The sequence below is a fragment of the Cervus elaphus genome, chromosome 13, assembly GCF_910594005.1.
Source record: "Cervus elaphus chromosome 13, mCerEla1.1, whole genome shotgun sequence".
Lineage (NCBI taxonomy): Eukaryota > Metazoa > Chordata > Mammalia > Artiodactyla > Cervidae > Cervus > Cervus elaphus.
Window position 1 is genome coordinate 27,914,181 of NC_057827.1, and position 19,440 is coordinate 27,933,620.

Sequence of the window (19,440 nt, forward strand, 5' to 3'; positions counted from 1 at the left end):
CTATTCCAGGAGGTGGGTTAGACCCCAGGGTGGAGCTGGTGTGCTGGCGTTTCTGCAGCCCGGCCACCTCATGTACTCCCTCCCCCCTCTCTCTGCCACCAGCCAAGACCTGGGAGCCTGTTGTCGAAAACATACTTCTCGCCCTGACTTTGAAGAAGATCAAGGAGGAAGCAGAAGTGGTAAGAGGGGCAGGGACATCCTCCTCTCCGTGACACTAAAAGTCACAGCTCTTTCGTTGTCCTTGAACTTGCTGTATTTTCAGATCACCCAAGGAACCCACTGCACTCTCGTCTCCTCTGGTGGCCCTGACTTTGGGGATTTCATTACCTGGAAGCACTGGTCAGAGCATCACAATCGAAAGGCAAGTGACAACCCCCACTCCTACTTTGTGGTGAGCAGGGAAGGGGATGGAGAGAGAAGTAAAATTCACACACCTGCTGTCAACATGCGTGCCTGTCAATGTACAAGGTACAGAGTCTACAGAAGCTACTGACCTGAGGAGAGCTCTTTGTCTTTTAGTAAATGCCCCAAACTGCTGTGCCTTTTAGAGATTTTGTTCCTGCTCTTTATAGTGTTTCTCTTGCCTCTCTTGTCATCAGGCTGCGACCTGTCACTTTTTCCTGCCGACAGTGGACCTTCCCGGAGCAGTCCCCCAGGCCTTTCTAATCTGCTCCTTGCAGTCTGCTGTAGGCTGGGAAATCAGATAACCAGTTATGAAACATTAACAACTGCTGTGTCCTGGGCGCTTACACTATGTAGCAAGTACCATGTGTGCCCAGTACCTCTTATTTACAGGGTCTGATATAATCCTCAGAATAACCCCCTGCAGGTAAGGTGAGAATTCCTAGTCTTTTGATGACAGAATTCTGACTGAGAGGGATGGAGTGAAAGCCGGGACTTGGGCCTTCCTCTGAAAGGCAGGTGACACCTGTCCTGGCTGGGTGAGCCTGTGTTCTGCTCACTTCCTGGTCTCAAGTCGGGAATGCAGAGGTGTCTGCATATGACTTCTGCCACCCATGGGGAGAGAGGAAGGTACCTGACAGCAGGTGGAATGGGCAGCCAGTTAGGAGGAGTAGTCAGCCACCCAGAGACTCACTGTACCCATACCATCTAACTAGAGAGTTCATCTCTTAATGGGTTGGGCCAAAAAAGGACTTGGAACTTTCAAGTCTGTTTCTGCTTCAGACTCAAACACTGAGTGTGTACCCTGGGCCAGGCACCATCTCTCTTGAATTAGAACCAGCGTATCTGGTTCAAGCTCCCTTCAAAAGTTGTCATTTTTTTCTTGATCAAAAAATCTCAAGCTCTGGTAGCAAACATTTTTTTGAAGCTAACACTTTTGCTTGAGCTGACCCAGATACAGCATTGGTATATAACCCTGACGAATACTACAAAACCCATTTTTGTTCAACATCTGAAAAGGACTATTTTCGTTCATTTGATAAGACCATATGAGACAGACAGTTTAGATCCCTGGGTTCTAGCTCTGGGTGAGGTCACCTCTGGACCCTGGTTTCCTTACCTGCAAATTTTACATATAGATCTATGGCTAATGCCATGGACAGAATGTCTGTGTGCCCCCAGTATTCAGATGTTGAAGTCCTAATCCCCAAAGTGGTGGTATTACCAGGTGGGGATGCTGGGGGATGACAAGGTCATGAGGGCAGAGCCCTTGGGAATGCACTAGTGCCACCAAGGAAAGACACGACGAGAAGACAGCCATCTGCAAACCAGGAGGGGGTCCCTCACCCGACAACGAGTCTGCCGGCACCTTGATCTTGAACTTCCCAGACTCTGAAACTGTGAGAAATAAATGTTGGTTGTTTTAAGCCACTTGATCTAGTATCTGTTATAGCAGCTCGAGCTAAGACAGTTAAGTCGTAAACTAGTGAGTAAGGTCTAGTAAAGGTTTATGCACAATCTAGAAATAAGAACTCTGTATTTATCCATAGGAGATGTAATTTGTTAAAATAACTTGTCAGTGGAACTCAAGCTTAATTATTATAATCTATAAAAATAAGCACCTGTAATTTGTTTTTACCTTAATACCAATCCTCTAACACTCACACAGATTACAGGAGATGGATTTAACTAGCAAGGTTTGTGCCCTCCCCCATTCATTAACAAAGCTTTCCCTTGTGTACCAAGATGACTTGCACAGACTTCTTGGAAGCTGTGGCCCATTATTTAGCAAAGTTTCCTGGGAGGTGAGCCCTCTGCTACAACCAGGCCCAGGGCGTGTGGGTTGCCTTTGCCACTCTGAGTTAAGGGAAGGAGAAGATGAACAGCAGCCTTAATCAGAGGTGGCTTCCTGGCCACTGGCAGGGGGATCAGCTTGCACACTGTGTTTTGCTTGGCCAGCTCCTTGCTTTGTACAGTGTGGATTAGTTGCCAGTATTTAAAAATCAGGAGATTGCACATAAATATGTGATTTCTGGCTTCTCATGGAAAAATCCTAAGGGCTGGCTATCCTCGGTCCACATTCTCGGGCAACAAGCGGCTGCAGTTGGGACGGGGCGAGTATGTACTCTATCCGCTACAGGCTCCTCTGCCTGTGGTGCTCCTGACTTGGAGGTCTGCAGTCAGACATCACCGGCCTCACTGTTTTCTTGTTGTTGTTGTTGTTTAGTTGCTCAGTGGCATCCGACTCTTTGTGACCCCATGAACTGTAGCCCACCAGGCTCCTCTTTTTCCCGGGCAAGAATACCAGAGTGGGTTGCCATTCCCTTCTCCAGAGGATCTTCCCAATCCAGGGATCGAACCCATGTCTGCTGCGTTGGCAGGCAAATCCTTTACCACTGAGCCACCTGGGAAGACTTTCCCACAATCTGGCATCATGATTTGCATCTGAGGCCACATCCACTCAACAACTCCAGAGGGGGTGTCACCCATGTGGATTCAAACACAAGGTCCTCTGGAACTGTGCTGCATGGCTGCCCTGTTTGTAATCCTTGGAGACTGACTTCACTTGACTATTTTTTTTTTAAACATAAGTATATACATGAATATTTAGATAACATTATTTTAAGTTTTAGCTTAAAGACCAAGCATATCATTGTAGAATATATGCTAAGATTTTAAAATATGCATCTGAGATAATAGAACCATTTCAGTCAAGGAGTATTAAAATTTTGACAACTAAATTGGAAATTATGTCCAACAGGCTTTTCAAAAAGTCTTTTAACAGACTATTTAGCAGAGTTACAGGAAACCATCCCCTGCAGCAAGAAAACCTTTCCCTCTGAAGCTTTCTTGAGATAAAGAATAAAAAAAGGACCCTTCCCCCTTTCTCGCATCAATGCCTATTGATTAAGAATAATAATCAGAGCTCACACTTTAATTTTTAATAGTATTTTTTAAAATACAGAAAATATAAAAATGTTCAGTCTGTGCACTTTGCAAATTTTCAAGAATGCTGAGTACTCATAAAAGATAAATTTTGGAGCCACAGAATTTAGAGCTGGAAAAGAAACCTGGAACGTATTATGTTCGATCACTTCATTTAGGAACAAGTGTAAGTCAGTCCAGAGATGTTAAGAAACTCTCCCAAAGTCACACAGCAAATAAGTGCCAGAATTCTGAATTCCAACATGAGATTCCCGTTTTTTGTTTATATCTCTTTGTCTATAACTCTGACTCTGAACCACTACTGATAATATACAGACTTGGAGATTGCAGGCAGGCTGATGGCAAGGGAAAAAAAGACCAAGGAAAGAGTGGGAAGGACAGGAGAGAAACAGTAAAAAAGGATCTACTAACCGAGCAATCACCGTTGTCACCGCTGTGTGAAATTTTAATTTCCTCTTTGGAAATTCAGGTTAAAAATACATCCATTTCTATTTGCAGAGTCCTCATCTTCTTTAAGTTTCACACTTCACACTTTACTTCTGAATAAATGTTTATTTTCTAATGTAATCCTAGAGATTTCACTCCAATGAGGGGAAGGACTTAAGCCCTAGACATTACATCCGAGCCCCCTAAGAAGTGTCAAGGAATTTATAAAAAGTCTCTTTATACCCAAAGGGAGTTAGAATGTCTTAATATACATCATTTGAGAGATTTATTTCACCTCGCTCTGAAATGCCTGGAGCACATGTTTGAAACCCACACTTGTTCACTCATCTCTGCCTTCCACATTCTTAACGTCAGTCTGTTTGGCCCATATTAACCCTCAGTTGTGATTATACAAAGTGGCGCCCTCTTTAAGAACAGCAGTGCAAAAGAAAACCTCCGTAGGGACTTCCCTGGTGGCACAGTGGATAAGAACCCACCTGCCAATGCAGGGGACACAGGTTCAATCCCTGATCCAGGAAGATCCCACATGCCCGTCGGGCAACTAAGCCCACGCATCATGACTTCTGAGCCTGTGCTCTAGAGCCCAGGAGCCGCAACTACTGAAGCCCTCACACCTAGAGCCCATGCTCCGCAACAAGAGAAGCTATTGCAATGAGAAGCCCACGTACCACAACTAAAGAAAGCCCGCTTGCAGCAATGAAGACCCAGCCCAGCCAAAAATTAAAACATAAATAAAATTAGAAAAAAGAAGGCCTTCATAAATAAGTGAGTTGATTAAAAAGTGTACAATAGCCTCTGTTCTCTAGTCTTTACATTTAGAATTCAGCAAGGTAGGGAAGATGCCTAAGCACAGGTCACAAGTTCCTTTACTATTTTCCTGAAAACTAAGGGTTTTCTGGGAACGGCCCAGGCACACATTTTAGCGCGAAGACTTTTCTTGGCCTCCTTTTCTCTTTGGGGACAAGGAGGCAGCATACTCCAATGAAGCCTCATGACCCCACACTCGGGGGCTTGGACAGGCAGCGGTTTCTCCTCGCCAGAGCCTAAACTTGGATTTTGTCTGCAATCCATCATTTCAAGATGTGATTTCCACCACCACCCCCCTCTCCCTTTTTGGCTCACTTTATTCATTCTCTTAAGTACCTAGAAACCATATTATCAAAGATTCCATCTCAGTCCCACCATGGATTCAGCCTAATTGATCTATGTCCTTTCATCTCCCCCCACCTCTTTTTTTTATTTTTTCTTTAGAAATAAGAAATGATGAAGAAAATGTTCTTGGAATTCATTTCTGGCAGAGTCCTAGGAGCTTTGCTTTAAATTGTTAGTGAAATGCTTGACATTTTTCCTTCACTTTATAAACATTATGTGCAAATCATTCAGAATCCTAATGGAAAGTAATTTCCCATTAATTCCGGCTGTAAAATGCCATTTTCTTTTGAAATTGTGCCTTAGAGACAAACAGTACGGGACCCCTTCACACTCGCAAATTCTACCCACGAGTCAACGAAGAAGCCCAGGGCTGGGGTTGGGGACTAAAGTAGACGCAGATGTTACACGGTGGCATGGCATGCAGTGTGCTGTAACGGAGAATCCAGTTGTGGACACTGAGCCTTCCTGAAAGCCATCTTCTACACATCTGTGATCTCTGGCTGACCATCACCCAGCTAACAACTTAATCTGCCTGGGGACTGAGCTACTGGCCAAGAAGGAGGGGACATAGCACTACATGCACAGTCTGGATGAGGAAGCCAAGGAACGGACTGTCCTATCACTGGTTTCTTCTTCCAAGTCAGATGCATACAACAGACTCCCTTTGCAACCACTTGCTGGCCCTATTCCCTCCGATCAAGAATCTTGGAAAGAAATCTTTCCTGATGCTCTTGAACGTTTGCTGACATTCCCCGGTATTATTTCTTAACGAGATAAAATGAAAAATCTGTAAGATGTAGAACTACATATGACTCAGCAACCACACTCATGGGCATATATCCAGAAAGAACCATAATCCCAAAAGACACATGTACCCCAGTGTTCACTGCAGAACTATTTACAGTAGCCAGGACATGGAAGCAACCTAGATGTCCACGAACAGATGAATGGATAAAGAAGTTGGGGTATGTATAGATAATGGAATATCACTTGGCCATATAAAGGAACAAAACTGTGCCATTTGCAGAGACATGGATGGACCCAGAGAATGTCATACAGAGTGAATTAAGTCAGAAAAAGAGAAGAACAGATATTGTATATTAATGCATATATGTGGAATTTAGAAAAATGTTAGAGATGAACCTATTTGCAAAGCAGAAATAGAGACACATAGAGAACAATGTACAGACACCAAGGGAGGAAGGCAGGAGTGGGATGAATTGGGAGATTGGGATTGACATATACACTCTACTATGTATAAAATAGATAATTAATGAGAACATACTGTATGGCACTGAGAAAGCTACTTAATGTTCTGTGGCGACCTACATGGGAAGGAAATCAAAAAAAAGGTGGGGGGACATTTGTATACGTGTGGTTGATTCACTTTGCTTACAACAGAAACTAACACAGCATTGTAAAACAACTGTACTCAGTTGTGTCCAACTCTTTGTGACCCCATAGACTGTAGCCTGTCCATGGGATTTCCCAGGCAAGAATACTGGAGTGGGTTGCCATTCCCTTCTCCAGGGAATCTTCCCGACCCAGGGATCGAACACGCATCTCCAGTGTCTCCTGCATTGATAGATGAATTATTTACCCCTGAGCCATTTGGGAAGCCTTTCTGGGGCTCTAGGGTCTGCTGATTCTAATTCACTCAGATATAATACAGGGAGGAAGGCAGGCTGGGGTTGGACTTGCTTTCAAAGTTTTTAGTTATATTTATAACCAGCTTCTTTCTAACAGAAATTTTGAAATGGCTCACAATAACATATGTATTCAGAAGAGAGGTTTCACAGACCAGAAAGAGAAAAGTAAAGCCAGAAAAAATTAAGGAAACAATGTATTTTCATACAAACAATAGAACTTGTGAGTAAAGGTGGGAGGGGACTATTAAAAATGATACCAGAGGGACTTCCCTGTTGGTCCAGTGGTTAAGAATCCACCTGCCAATGCAGGGGACACAGGTTCCATCCCTGGTCCTGAAGATCTCACATGCTGCTAGGTAACTAAGTTTGCACAGCACAGCTGCTGAAGTCCATGTGACTAGAGTCTGTGCTCTGCAATAAGAGAAGCCACCGCAATAAGAAGCCCACACACCACAACTAGAGAGTAGTCCCCCGACTGCAACTAGAGAAAGCCTGCGCATAGCAACAAAGACCCAGTGAAGCCAAAACTAACTAACTAAATTTTTTCAAAAATTATACTGCAGCAATAGACATATGCTGGGACTGTCCCAAGCGAACTAGGACGCATGGTCACCCTCATCAAAGGGGAGGAGGTGCACAGGGACCAGCTCTGGCCATTTTATAATGATCGCTATGCTTGAATTTCGCATCTGGCACTGAGCTTCCTGGGGGTGGGGAGAATAGAGAATACAATGGACACACAGTTTTCTTTAAAGAAGGAAGTATACCTATTCTTCAAAAGCCATTGACTTTTCCATTATTAAATACATGCTTATTTATTCAAATATGCTTATTGAAATACAATTTAAAGAATATCTTTTTAAGAAGGAAAATACTGCCCAGAATCCTACCATTTAGCCTGGCCTACATGCACATATTGATATATAAGATTGTAATCACAGTACACTGATAAATCTGTGTCTTTCTTTTCAACTTCATATCAAACCATACACATTCGAATGTTTTGACATAATTTCCATGTCAGTGAGTTTGAAAAGCTGCACAATATCCCATTTGATAGACCATCATCTATTTAACCATTATCCTAATGTTGACAAATATATATAAATAAATATTGGTCATTAGGCTGTTCCCATTTATAACTTGTTCTTCTTCTGTATAGTGCTGTAATAGGTACAGGAATATGCTTTTGCTTAAATTATTTCTTTAGGATACATTTCCAGGAATGAAGCCACTGAGAGTATGCAAACATTTTTATTAATTTTGATTGATATTGTTGAGTTGATTTCCTAATGAGTCACCCCAGGGTTGGCAAACTCTGGCCTGTGGGCCAAGTAACGTTTGAATGGAATACAGCCATGCCTCATCCATTTCCATACTGTCTGTGGCTGCTTTCACATGAGAACAGAGTTGAGGGTTGCAACCAAGACCAAATAACTGACATGGTATAAACTTTTTATCACCTGTCCCTCTACAAATAAAGCCTGCCAACTCCTAGGTTATCCTTAATGTACGTTCCCATACCACTTGAACATTGTACCACGTTCTAATGGAAATGAATTGTGTGAGGTCTGATGTGTTCTTCCACAACATATGTGTAGTAGATAGATGTGTGTGTTAGAAACTGCAAGCTGGCCACCAACACTCTCTCTGTCCTCTTCACGGTGATATAGTGGTGGGATGTGGCTCTCCAGCTAAACCCACTCCCCCAACCTCTGCAGCTAGTTGTGGTCCTGTGACTAGGTCCATCCCAGGGGGTGGGAGTGGAAGTAATATCAACCCTCTTTGGTTTACTTCCCTAAAAGGAAACCTCTAGACCTGGACGTCCATTCTTAATTTCTATCTCATTTGAACCATTGCTTTCTTGAGTCTCTGTACAACAGTAACTATTCTTACCCTAACTCATGCAAAAACTGGTACCAGAAGTGGGATGTTGTCATGATAAAAGTTAAAATTAGTGGCCAGGCCGTGAAGAGGAAGAAACAGATACAACTGGCATGAAAGTCAGTGATCCTAATTAGGGTGTGGAAAAACATTTGGTAAAACTTTTGCCTGTGGTAACTTTCAAAGCATGCTGCATATCAGGAGCTCTAAAGGAAGAAATTGGGGAAAACAGAATGTGACTGGATGGTAACTGCTCCTTGGTACATCTAACTACTTATTGTAAGAAAGGGAAGAATTGCCCAGTTTGCAAGCAAAAAGGGAAGACAGAAGAATCAGAGGTTGGGTCCTGGAGCATTAGAAAAGCTTCTGTACCCCCAAAGAATGGACGATGGGCAGGCTGTGTTCCAAGTCATTCTCAGAGACTTCTGTAAACTGAATGAATGCACCTCATTCCACAGCAAAGATTTATGTAAAGGTATTGCCTTCCCACTCATCTGCTATTCCAGATGGCCTCAAGGTAACCTCCATAAGTTAAGAAAGGTTAGCTGGGATTTCCCTGGTGGTCCAATGGTTAAGAATCTGTCTTGGAACAGAGGACACAGGTTCATTCCCTGGTCAGGGAACTAAGATCCCACATGCTGCAGGACAACTAAGCCCACACGCCTCAACTAGAGAGTCTATGGGCCACAATGAAGAGCCTGCATGATGCAAAGAAAATTCCACGTGCCACAGCTAAGACCCAAGAGAGCCAAATATAGAAATATTTAGAAAAAGAAAGGAAAGGTTAGGCAAGAAAGGAAAGAAGTAAGGCAGTCTTAAGAGCTATATCTAAGAAAGAAACTTGGATGTGATTCCTGGCACATGAGAGTGCTTGGGAGACACAGATGAGAAGCTATTACATTTTTGGAGGCCTTGAATTGGGAAAAGGAAGTGCTGGTCTAACCTGAAAACATCTGCAACTACTGAACCTTGAAGAACCCTCAAGACACCTAAGCAGCAGTAAGCACAACTGTCAGAGGAAGCGGCTTTCCAAAGGCCACTTCAGATGTGAAGATGTGGAAGCTATGAAAGACCTCTGAGAAGACAAATCTAGGGACCTGCAGGATAAAGGACAAGAGCTAGGCTTCTCACACCTTCCAGGGAGCAGAACCAGGGTCTAATCTTCTTTCATTGACTCAATAGGGGGTCCCGCAGAATCCATCATTTCTTTGGACAAGTGTGTGCATGCTTAGTCACTAAGTCATGCCTGACTCTTTTCGACCCCATGGACTCTTCAGTCCATGGGGATTCTCCAGGCAAGAATACTGGAGTGGGTTGTCATTTCCTTCTCCAGGGGATCTTCCAAACCCAGGGATCAAACCCGCGTCTCCTGCATTGGCAGATGGTTCTTTACCACTGAGCCACCAGGGAATCCCAGCCAATCACTAAGGATTATAAAATAGGTATGTCTTCCAAGGGGGAAGCAGCGGGGTGGGAAAATTAGGAGATAGGGACTGACACGTCACACTATTGATACTATGTATGAACTGAGAACATACTGCACAGCCTGCGGTGCCCTGAGTGGGGAGAGAGCTCGAGGGGGAGGGGATACACGTACGTGTGTGGCTGATTCACTTTGCTGTACAGTAGAAGCTAACACAACACTGTAAAGCAACTATACTCCAATAAAATCAATTTTAAAAATTAAAAAATAAAATAGGTGTGTCTTTAATTCCAAACAATGTTGGAAAACAAGAAGGACCATAAATTATGAGAACTATACGGAATATCTGATAGATGGAAATCAAGCAGCTGGAGAAAATGAAGCTCAAAATGGTCCCCAAAGAGAGATGCAACAAAAGAGGGTGCCCCAAACTCAGAGTAAGTAGTTTTGGGAGCTGGAGGACTAGTTGGCATTCTGGGAGAAGAGCAGCCCGATGACTCCTCCCACCCTGGCCTTGTACCAAGGACCTGGGAGACCAGGCGTCTGCCTCCAGGAAGGAGTACTGAGTGCAGGGACCTGAAACGGTGCCGTGAGGGAGGCAGCCAGCCAGAAATCTAGAAACCACTGCACCTCACTCAGCAAAGCATTTGTAATCCCCCAAAACCACGGGAAGTGGGCAGCAGTAACAGACACAGCACCACAGGCAAACTGACATGGAATCTCAAATGAGATGTTGCACACAGAGCAAAGAATTGTTTTTTATCCATTAGTACTTGGCAAAAACTGAAGCCTAATGACACAGGCAAGGAGAAGCAGGTATTGCTATATTAATAGTAGTGTACCTGTTTTAGCAGGTAATTTGGCAGTATCGACGGTCTCTTAAATGCATTCACTCTAACTCAGCAATTTCATTTCCAAGAAGGACTTGCCCATCAGCATGTAGAGTCAGATAAAGGACATTCCTTTTAGAAAATAACTGGAAGCAACCTTAATGTCTATTAATACGGGAAATGCTATATATAATGGAAAACTATGAAGCCATTAAAAAATAATAGGATAACACATATACAATGGAATATCACTCAGCCATAAAAAGAACAAAATAATGGCATCTGCAGCAACATGGATGGACCTAGATTGTCATACTCAGTGAAGTAAGTCAGACAGAGAAAGACAAAGTCAGACATATATATACATAAGTGATATACGTAAGATCACTTATATGTGGATTCTAGAAATATGGTAGAAATGAACTTATTTACAAAATAGAAATAGAATCACAGATATAGAAAACAAACTTGTGGTTACCAGGGAGGAAGGGGGAGGAGGGTTCAACTGGGAGATTGGCATTGACATATACATGCTACTGTATATAAAATAGATAACTAATAAGGACCTATTGTATAGCACAGGGAATTCTACTCAACAATCTGTAATGACCTATATGGGAAAAGAATCTAAAAAAAGAGTGAATACATGCATATGTATAACTGATTCACTTTGCTGTACATCTGAAACTAACACATTTTAAATAGACTATACCGCAATAAAATTTTTTTAAAAAAAATAGTGGGGCAGATCCATATGCATGATGTGGGAATAACTCCAAGAAACAATGGTACATTTACAAAAGCTAAGCATAGCACAATACCTCTAGTACAAGATCTTGTATTTGAAAAAGTGAAGGGTCTAAAGCAGTAAGTATACAGTATATCTATGCACATAAATAGATATGACAGTGTTCATACAAAATGTTTAACACTGGCAACATCTAGGAAGGGGCCTGGGGTATAGTGAGTGATCACAAGAAACTAAAGTATGACTTACACCACTTGAATGCTACTTTTCTCAGTTCAACCATTTTCTTTAGGCATATATTTGTGCCATTTGTCTAATTAAAAAATAATGATGCAACACTTATGGCGGTGCCTACTACATAGCAGGTGCTCAGCCAATGCTGATTCAAATTTTTTTTAAATTAGGGAAATATTTTACAAGAGTTAAAAATTTAAATATAGAGGATAATGCAGCATGATGTTTCTATGGCCAAGGTTTGACACACAAAGGTGTGTCAAGGTGGTAGGTATAGATCTGATAGACAGAATGCCTGATGAACTATGGACAGAGGTTCATGACATTGTACAGGAGACAGGGATCAAGATCATCCCCAAGAAAAAGAAATGCAAAAAAGCAAAATGGCTGTCTGAGAAGGCCTTACAAATACCTGTGAACAGAAGAGAAGTGAAAAGCAAAGGAGAAAAGGAAAGATAGTCCCATCTGAATGCAGAGTTCCAAAGAATAGCAAGGAGAGAAAAGAAAGCCTTCCTCAGCAAAGAAATGCAAAGAAATAGAGGAAAACAACAGAATGGGAAAGGCTAGAGACCTCTTCAAGAAAATTAGATACACCAAGGGATCATTTCATGCAAAGATGGACTCAATAAAGGACAGAAATGGTATGAACCTAACAGAAGTAGAAGACATTAGGAAGAGGTGGCAAGAATACACAGAAGAATTGTACAAAAAAGAACTTCACGACCCAGATAATCACGATGGTGTGAACACTCACCTAGGGCCAGACATCCTGGAACGTGAAGTCAAGTGGGCCTTAGGAAGCATCACTACAAACAAAGCTAGTGGAGGTAATGGAATTCCAGTTGAGCTATTTCAAATCCTGAAAGATGACACTGTGAAAGTGCTGCACTCAATATGCCAGCAAATTTGGAAAACTCCAAATTTGCAGTGGCCACAGGACTGGAAAAGGTCAGTTTTCATTGCAGTCCCAAAGAAAGGTAATGACAAAGAATGCTCAAACTACCGCACAATTGCACTCATCTCACACGCTACTAAAGTAATGCTCAAAATTCTCCAAGCCAGGCTTCAGCAATACATGAACCATGAAATTCCAGATGTTCAAGCTGGTTTTAGAAAAGGCAGAGGAACCAGAGATCAAATTGCCAACATCCGCTGGATCATCGAAAAAGCAAGAGAGTTCCAGAAAAACATCTATTTCTGCTTTATTGACTATGCCAAAGCCTTTGACTGTGTGGATCACAACAAACTGTGGAAAATTCTGAAAGAGATGGGCATACCAGACCACCTGATCTGCCTCTTGAGAAACCTGCATGCAGGTCAGGAAGCAACAGTTAGAACTGGACATGGAACAACAGACTGGTTCCAAATAGGAAAAGGAGTACATCAAGGCTATATATTGTCACCCTGCTTATTTAACTTATATGCAGAATACATCATGAGAAACGCTGGGCTGGAAGAAGCACAAGCTGGAATCAAGATTGCTGGGAGAAATATCAATAACCTCAGATATGCAGATGACATCACCCTTATGGCAGAGAGTGAAGAGGAACTAAAGAGCCTCTTGATGAAAGTGAAAGAGGAGAGTGAAAAAGTTGGCTCAAAGCTCAACATTCAGAAAACTAAGATCATGGCATCCGGTCCCATCACTTCATGGGAAATAGATGGGGAAACAGTGGAAATAGTGTCAGACTTTATTTTGGGGGGCTCCAAAATCACTGCAGATGGTGATTGCAGCCATGAAATTAAAAGATGCTTACTCCTTGGAAGGAAAGTTATGACCAACCTAGATAGCATATTAAAAAGCAGAGACATTACTTTGCCAACAAAGGTCCATCTAGTCAAGGCTATGGTTTTTCCAGTAGTCATGTATGGATATGAGAGTTGGACTATAAAGAAAGCTGAGTGCCAAAGAATTGATGCTTTTGAACTGTGGTGTTGGAGAAGACTCTTGAGAGTTCCTTGGACTGCAAGGAGATCCAACCAGTCCATCCTAAAGGAGATCTGTCCTGGGTGTTCATTGGAAGGACAGATGCTGAAGCTGAAACTCCAATACTTTGGCCACCTCATGCGAAGAGTTGACTCATTGGAAAAGACCCTGATGCTGGGAAAGATTGAGGGCAGGAGGAGAGGGGGTCGACAGAGGATGAGATGACTGGATGGCATCACCGACTCAATGGACATGAGTTTGGTTAGACTCCGGGAGTTGGTGATGGACAGGGAGGCCTGGCGTGCTGCAGTTCATGGAGTCGGACACTACTGAGCGACTGAACTGAACTGAATGTGGTGGAATTTGTCCTTGATATAAGTACTCAATACAAGAAAGCAGGAAAGGGTGCATTACTAAGGGGTAAAGGGAATTCACCAAATAACCTAAGAGAGAAATTCAGAATCTCAGTGTAACCACACAAAATACAGCAATGAGCAGTGAGCAAGCACTTTCAGCACAGCCTTGCAGAAGGGCATGCGGTACCCACAGAACGGTCAGCTCACCTGTTGTCTTTGCCGAGGAGGCGGTGGACACCCCATTGAGCTCGCTGGGACTCCTTTTTATGGGCCGTGGCTTGTATTCTCGCTTGGGGACATTGGATGCAGCTGATATCCTGTGATATACACATTTTAAGATCAGTCAGACATCTGATGAAAAATTCAAAGCCTCCAAACCTACATTTGTTCTGCCTTGTGGACCTACACATTTAGGTCCTAAGGTGATGGTCATGAAGGGGGTGATTTTTACACAGTGACCCTTGAGTAGCCCAAAGTGATGGCTCTGATATCCCAAATGTAGTTTTTTGGCTATATGCAGGCATCGAAAAAGCAAGAGAGTTCCAGAAAAACATCTATTTCTGCTTTATTGACTATGCCAAAGCCTTTGACTATGTGGATCACAATAAACTGCGGAAAATTCTGAAAGAGATGGGCATACCAGACCACCTGACCTGCCTCTTGAGAAACCTGTATGCAGGTCAGGAAGCAACAGTTAGAACTGGACATGGAACAACAGACTGGTTCCAAATAGGAAAAGGAGTACATCAAGGCTGTATATTGTCACCCTGCTTATTTAACTTATATGCAGAATACATCATGAGAAACGCTGGGCTGGAAGAAGCACAAGCTGGAATCAAGATTGCTGGGAGAAATATCAATAACCTCAGATATGCAGATGACATTACCCTTATAGCAGAGAGTGAAGAGGAACTAAAAAGCCTCTTGATGAAAGTGAAAGAGGAGAGTGAAAAAGTTGGCTTAAAGCTCAACATTCAGAAAACTAAGATCATGGCATCCGGTCCCATCACTTCATGGGAAATAGATGGGGAAACAGTGGAAACAGTGTCAGACTTTATTTTTTGGGCTCCAAAATCACTGCAGATGGTGATTGCAGCCATGAAATTAAAAGATGCTTACTCCGTGGAAGGAAAGTTATGACCAACCTAGATAGCATATTAAAAAGCAGAGACATTACTTTGCCAACAAAGGTCCATCTAGTCAAGGCTATGGTTTTTCCAGTGGTCATGTATGGATGTGAGAGTTGGATGATGAAGAAAGCTGAGCGCTGAAGAATTGATGCTTTTGAACTGTGGTGTTGGAAAAGACTCTTGAGAGTCCCTTGGACTGCAAGGAGATCCAACCAGTCTATCCTAAAGGAGATCAGTCCTGGGTATTCATTGGAAGGACGGATGCTGAAGCTGAAACTCCAATACTTTGGCCACCTCATGCGAAGAGTTGACTCATTGGAAAAGACCCTGATGCTGGGAAAGATTGAGGGCAGGAGGAGAAGGGGATGACAGAGGATGAGATGGCTGGATGGCATCACTGACTCAATGGACGTGAGTTTGGATAAACTTCAGGAGTTGGTGATGGACAGGGAAGCCTGGCATGCTGCAATTCATGGGGTCGCAAAGAGTCGGACACAACTGAGCAACTGAACTGAACTGAGACATACCTTATTTTACTGCACTTTGCAGAAATATGCTTTAAAAAAAAAAAAAAAGAACAACTGAAGGTTTGTGGCTACTCTTTGTACAGCAAGTCTCTAGGTGCCATTTTTCCAAGAGCATTTTCTCACTTTTCATCTCTGTATCCCATCTGATAGTTCCCCAAATATTTCAAACTTTTTCTTAGTTATCCTATCTGTTGTGGTGATCTGTGATCAGAGATCTTTGATGTTTACTGTTGTAGTTAATATGAGCTCCAGAAACTGTGGCATGTGAGCTGGCAAGCTTAATTGATAAATGTGTGTTCTGACTGTTCTACCTACCACCTCCAGCTGTTTCCCTCTCTCTCTCCTTCTCCTTGGGCCTCCCTATTCCCTGAGACACAACAATATTGAAATTAGGCCAATTCATAACCCTATAATGGCCTCTAAGTCTTCAAGTGAAAGTCTCATATCACTCACTTTAAATCAAAAGCTAGAAATAATTACGCTTAGTAAGGAAGGCACATTAAAAGCCAGGAGAAGTCAAAACCTAGGCTTCTTGTACCACACAGCCAAGTTGTGGATGCAAAGGAAAAATTTTTGAAGGAAATGAAAAGTGCTTCTCCAGTTAACACCCAAGTGATAAGAAAGCCAAACAGCCTTATAGCTGCTATGGGGAAGAGTTGTAGGGGTCTGGATGTAGCTCATGGATGACTTTGGGGGGGGTTCAAGACTTCAGTGAAGGAAGTCACTGCAGATGTGGTGGAAAGAGTAAGAGAACTAGAAGTGGAGCCTGAAGATGTGACTGAATTGCTGCAATCCTCTGATAAAACTTGAATGGATGAGGAGATGTTTCCTATAGATGAGAAAAGAAAGTGGCTTCCTGAGATGGAATCTATTCCTGGTGAAGATGCTGTGAAGATTGTTGGAATGGCAATAGAGATTTAGAATATGACATGACTTAGTTGATAAAGCAGTAGCAGAGTTTGAGAGGGTTGACTTCAATGGTGAAAGAGGTTCTACTGTGGGTAAAATGCTATCCAACAGCACTACCTGCTACAGAGAACTCGTTTGTAAAAGGCAGAGCCAACCGATGCTGCAAACTTCATTGTCTTACTTTATGAAACTGTCACAGCCACCCCAACCTTCAGCAACAACCACCCTGATTAGTGAACAGCCATCAGCATTAAGGCAAGATGCTTCACCAGCAAAAAGATTAGGACTTGCTGAAGGCTCAGGTGATGGTTAGCATTTTTAACAATAAATATTTTTAAATTAGAGTATATATTGGGTTAGCCAAAACATTCATTTGAGTTTTTTTTTCCATAAGGTGTTACAGAAAAATCCCAAAACAAACATTTTGGCCAACCCAATACATAGTGGGTTGTTTTTTTCTCTTAGACATAATGCTATTTCACACTTAAAAGACTACAGTTTAGCATAAACAGAACTTTTATATGCACTAGAATCATGTGACTCACTTTACTGCAATATCCACTGTATTGTGGTAGTCTGGAACCAAATTCTCAGTATCTCCAAGGTATGTCTGTATTTGTAAAGTACTTTCTCTCATAAAGTCTCTGAGGCACCTAGCAAGTACCAGGGATGAATTGGGTACTCAACAATGTTCACTTCCTTCTCTTTTTCCTCTTATAAAGATAGAATTATGAAAAGACACACATGTGAGCAGATGAACCACCTGCCTTCAAAAGTGGATGATTCAGAGACTGGATACACCTTGTGTCTTCCCTTCTATAATTACTGCATTGATTTAAGCCAAAACCCCTCCAAATTTACTCATTATGATAATCCTATATAAAACAATTATCTGTTCTCAAATTTGGTCAAAAAATAAGGTAGTATTTCAACCCAGTATTTCAATTAATAGGGTTACCATGCATGACACCTGTATCACTGATTTTCAGAAAAGTAGACAATAGGCTCATCAGTAAAGTCATAAGGAACACAGCAATCTTTCTTTGACCACTCGGGGGCATTTTTGGCTCTTTCAGTATCAGTCAATATTGTAAACATGCCCTGATATTTGTGCTGGGGAAGTAAAAATACATCTCGTTCGAGATAATTACATACTAACTGGTGGGCTTCCCCAGAGGGTCAGTGGTAAAGAATCCGCCTGCCAATGCAGCAGATGCAGTCTGACCCCTAGGTCAGGAAGATCCCTTGGAGTAGGAAATGGCAACCAACTCCAGTATTCTTGCTGAGAAAATCCCATGGACAGAGGAGCCTGGCAGGCTACATTCCATGGGGTCACAAAGAGTCAGATATGACCGAGTGACTGAGCACACACACAAGAACCTACTGTGTAGCCCAGGGAACACTACTCAGTACTCTGTAATGGCCCATGCAAGAAAATAATCTGAAAAACGAGTGAGAGTGTTAGCAGCTCAGTTGTACCCAACCCTTTGCAACCCCATGGACTGTAGCCCGCCAGACTCCTCTGTCCATGGGATTCTCCAGGCAAGAATACTGGAGTGGGTAGCCATTCCCTTCTCCAGGGGATCTTCACAACCCAGGGATGTATGTACATGTATAACTGATTGACTTTGCTATACACCTGGAACTATTAATAATACACACTGTCTGAAGACCATCTCACTCCTCCCCACATCCCTAGATGCTGGGGAGTGGCCCTATGCCATCCTACCTTCAGCTAAACTCTCATCATGCCAGCAATGAAGACAGGACCGCTCTGAAAGGGCTGAACCCCAGGGCAAATGTGCAACCTGGGTTGCCCTAAACACAGGTCATGGAATAAGGGACTTGAGCAAAACGAGAAAGGAGAAAAGCTGCCAGACCTCCTTTCCAGGTTCTGTCCTATTGGACAAAGTCATACGATTATTATCTCAGCACAATCCACACCCAACCATGAAAGCCAGTGGAAGAAAATTCAAAACAGAAAGGGGCAGTGGGAAGGGGGAACTGGAGAGAAAGAGAGAGAGAGATGGATTTCTACTGACTTCAACTCTGCAGCCCTTGTCTGGCAGTCAATGGGGAGGCACTTACCTCATCTGTAGCTTGCTCTGCAGCTCCTGCAGAATCTCTGTGGACTGTCTGTGATAATCTAAAGCGGCCTCGACAAACACGGCCAGCTGGCTGACTTGTTCTACCTGCGGCACAAGTGGAAAATGACTCCGTGGAGGCCAGTGCCTGGGTCTTGTTCAGATAGAGGAGAGACTGGCCTTTCAGGGAAGACCTCCACCCCACCACCACCACCAACCCTGTCTGCCGCGGCTATGGTCAATTTCGTTTCATTTCATTGCAAAGTAATAATCACACAGGTCATGGTAGAGAGCTAGATATGCTGGAGAAACATGTTCAAATCTTTTGATTATGAAGCTGCTTTAACTCAATTAAAAAAAGTCTGTTTTTCCAATTAGATGATATTCTCGGGAGATGTGTATGCTATAAAGCTCATGGATCTGAAAAAGGAGATAAAACTTTTCCAATGACAACTCAAGCCAACATTTAGTAAATGAATTTGCTTCCTTAGTGAAGTATCTCCACGGGCACTTTTGAGCTAAGTCACATCAAGAAAGTAAGTATAGATCTCAATTATAGGAAAAAAATTGTTAAAAATTCAAACACCTGGAGGCTAAATAACACGCTTCTGAATAACCAACAAATCATAGAAGAAATCAAAAAAGAAATCAAAATATATATAGAAATGAATGAAAATGAAAACACAACAACCCAAAACCTATGGGACACTGTAAAAGCAGTGCTAAGGGGAAGGTTCATAGCATTACAGGCTTACATCAAGAAACAAGAAAAAAGCCAAATAAATAACCTAA

The 19,440-nt window shown here is 42.5% G+C and overlaps 1 protein-coding gene across 7 annotated transcripts in view; it reads right to left on the reverse strand.

The window, feature by feature from the left end:
- SH3GL3 (SH3 domain containing GRB2 like 3, endophilin A3) overlaps window positions 1-19,440 on the reverse strand; it is a 107,185-nt gene that overhangs the window by 10,594 nt on the left and 77,151 nt on the right. For 3 of the 7 annotated variants that reach the window (XM_043921944.1, XM_043921947.1, XM_043921948.1), the window contains 4 exons: window positions 18,653-18,756; window positions 14,206-14,315; window positions 1,750-1,800; window positions 495-691 (listed from right to left, as the gene is read on the reverse strand). In XM_043921944.1, coding sequence (XP_043777879.1) covers window positions 495-691; window positions 1,750-1,800; window positions 14,206-14,315; window positions 18,653-18,756 — 462 coding nt within the window. Of the gene's footprint in view, window positions 1-494; window positions 692-1,749; window positions 1,801-14,205; window positions 14,316-18,652; window positions 18,757-19,440 lie in introns of those variants that run through there. The other 4 variants (XM_043921949.1, XM_043921945.1, XM_043921950.1 and 1 more) reach the window with 3 other exon arrangements.